A 3,113-nucleotide genomic window follows, 5' to 3' on the forward strand; every position below is an offset into this window, starting at 1 on the left:
TGATGGAGAGAAAGAAGAAGGTAGAGAAGGAGGCGAGGGCAGAGGTGGTGGATTGGCTGAACGGAAGAGAAGAGAAGAGTAAAAAAGGGTTTGTTTAAAAGAAAAATTGTCTGAAAAATAGTTAATGAATAAAATGATAATTTTATAACGTTTTGTAATATTAAAGATAATTTTAATAAAAAAAAAATTAAAAACGATTTTGATTTTAACCTAAAATCTCAGAAACAAAAAAAAAAATACTTAACCCTTGTAATAACAACTCGCATAAGAACATGAAAGCTACAAAAAGATTTAACGCTCCCTCAAAAAGATTTAACGCTCCCTCATCCGCCTCACTTAACTCCTCCACATCAAGAATTTGATTGGGTTCGGACACCAGTAAAGGGGGAACTTCTCATGTAAAAAATAATCTCGATATAATAAAAACTCACTATCTGGAGTACTAACTTTCACAAGCATTCTTTGTTTAAACCCTTTAAATAAAGACAAACCAACAAGTACAAGTTGGATACAACCGCTAAATGATTATAGATATAGACTCGTTCCAATAGCAATCACATACAAAGCACTAAACTAGCCGACCATATACAGTCAACAGTCGGACACCAACATCATAATTCAAATTAGGATAAAGTATATTTTTTGTATCTAAAATTTTACGAAAGTTTTAAAAATACTCTTAATTTTATTCTACAAATTTTTGATTTGCATCAAATATACTTCTGACAGCTATTTTTTCAAAAAATTTAAGATTAATTTAATAATAATTTCATAAGAACAATTCTCAACACAAACAAATCAAGCATAATTTTCATGCATTATTGTTAAATTGGTCTTAAATTTTTTGAAAATTTAGCCGTCAAGAATATATTTGATACAAATCAAAAACTTGTGGGACAAACTTAAAATAAAATAAAACTTAAAAACATTTTTAAAATTTTTGCCAAACTTTAAAGACAAAAAATATACTTTACCCTTCAAATTACAATTGTCAAAACCGACTATATAAGATATAAGTCGGCACAACATTTATTGTGAACCTACTGATTGACTTGAGCGTGTTTTTGGAAGACTAACGTATACCTCGTCGGAGATTCTTCTCAGGCCACAACACTACCCAATGAGAAAGACTGTTATTCCCATTGATTCTTCTCTACATTCTCTTGACTATGCATCATTAATTATATTTGGAATGATTGGAAGATATGATTAATCCACATGCTTGCAATCTCTCAAACGTTTAAGTTCATTAATCAAGGCAGTGAAATTGTTAAAGGATGAGCCACTTTCTTGAACAGAAGCTCTAGCCTTCTTCCCAAGCTCTTGAGCGCGCCCTCTGATTTCTTGGGCCTCATTGGCACCATCCATCAACCTCCTTATAGCCACCTCTATGCGACCTCTTCCCACAACCTTCTCTCTTACACCGTAGCCAGTTGACTTCCATTCATCTACACCAACCTCCACTCCAATCCCACGCACTTCAGTTATCAGCTTTTCATTATAGAATTGTTCACCATGCACCGGCCACGTTATCATTGGCACCCCGGCGCTAACCGCTTCCACGGTGGAATTCCACCCACAATGGGTAACAAACGCTCCTACAGCAGGGTGTTCCAATATCAGAACCTGCGGGGCCCACCCTCTTATAATCATTCCCTTCTTTGAATTCCTTTCCTCAAACCCCTTTGGCAGCCACTTCTGTTTCTCTTCCTCTTCCTCATTCTCCTTTCCCTTCTTCTCCGGCACCACCCACACGAACTCGCAACCCGATGCTTCCACCGCGCATGCTATCTCGTAAAGCTGGTTATCCGGGAAGCAGCAGAGACTCCCAAAGCATATGTAAACCACCGAATTTTGTTTCTTGGAATCGAGCCAGCTCATACACTTGTGAGCGCTCAACACGCTCTTCTGTCCTCTCTGCGCTTTTTCTTCAACGGTTCTGTGAAGAAGACACGCAGGTCCAAGATGCCATGCCTTGTGTCCCGTTGTTCTCTCGTAGTACTGGATGTACTCTTCTCCGTCGAGCTCTGCGAAGTTGTTGACTATTAGTCCATTGCTTCTGAGCTCTGCCTCCAGCTTCGACTCTAGGACCTCCCTTATAGCCCGTGGTTGGGTTGCGTTCATGGTGACAAAGTGAGGGAAGTCATGGATGAGAAAGGGAGGGGAAGCATCGGGAGGGACGGGGTGTGCCCTGAAGGACTCGACGGCGCAGACGGCGAAGAGGGAGAAGCCATTGAAGACCAACCTTGGGATGCGGAGCTTGTTGGCCAAGTCCTCCACCCACGGGAACATGAAGTCAGCGACGATACAGTCGGGTGGGTGGTGGTCCACGAAGTGCTCAATGGGCTCCCGGAGAGTGTCCTCCATAAGGAAGTACATCTTGGTGAAGGTGTTGCCGTCGGAGGTGTGGGAGAGGTTCTCGATACCGTCGGGGAGTCCTAGTTCTTGGGAGGTGAAGGAGACAGTATGGACGAGGAGGTTGGGGTGGTGGGGGGTGGAGTTGCGGATGATTTGGGCGTTGGATGATGTGGTGATGATGGTCACGTGGTGGCCACGTGCGGCGAAGACGCTTGCTATATCGGTGAGAGGGAGCATGTGACCGGCTGCGAGGTATGGGATGAAGTAGATTCGGAGTGGTTGCTGCCGCTGTTCATCAACATGAGGAGACTGAAGTTCCATTTCGTCTGTGGCACTTGCTACCACTTCAAGCTAGTCTTCAACACTTGCATATATACGTGTATTTGAAAAAACAACTCTTCATTGTTCAAATTCCATCTCATTCTCAACTCTGAGTTTAGCTCATTACTCCACAACATTACAAGCAGGAAAACGAAAGATATGCATGCGATACACGAGCTTCTTTACTAGCCAGTACAATAATTCAAAGTCATACAGCATGTCCGATTTTTCTTCCACATGTGGTCCTATTACTATACCAATGTTGTTTTCAAATTAATTCATATAGGTCCCTTGTCTAACAATGATATTGACAGTTTGACACACAATAATTAAGCTATTGAGTGTACTATAGCTAATCAAGAGGATTCCATATATGGAGTTGTATGGTGCATGATTTCGGATATCATTTGTCGTCCAATCTGGGAGGGTGGAAG

General features: G+C 41.5%; 1 protein-coding gene across 1 annotated transcript; it reads right to left on the reverse strand.

Annotated features, from left to right (window-relative positions):
• Nucleotides 938-2,866, reverse strand: LOC107637894 (UDP-glucose flavonoid 3-O-glucosyltransferase 7-like). The gene has a single exon (XM_016341152.2). The coding sequence runs from the start codon at nucleotides 2,677-2,679 to the stop codon at nucleotides 1,210-1,212; it is 1,470 nt and encodes a 489-aa protein (XP_016196638.1). The 5' UTR covers nucleotides 2,680-2,866; the 3' UTR covers nucleotides 938-1,209.

This window comes from Arachis ipaensis, chromosome B01 (assembly GCF_000816755.2).
Source record: "Arachis ipaensis cultivar K30076 chromosome B01, Araip1.1, whole genome shotgun sequence".
Taxonomy (NCBI): Eukaryota; Viridiplantae; Streptophyta; class Magnoliopsida; order Fabales; family Fabaceae; genus Arachis; species Arachis ipaensis.

What these genes read in the sequence shown, in the direction of transcription:
- LOC107637894 (XM_016341152.2), bottom strand. Translation starts at nt 2,679, where the DNA reads ATGGAACTTCAGTCTCCTCATGTTGATGAACAGCGGCAGCAACCACTC.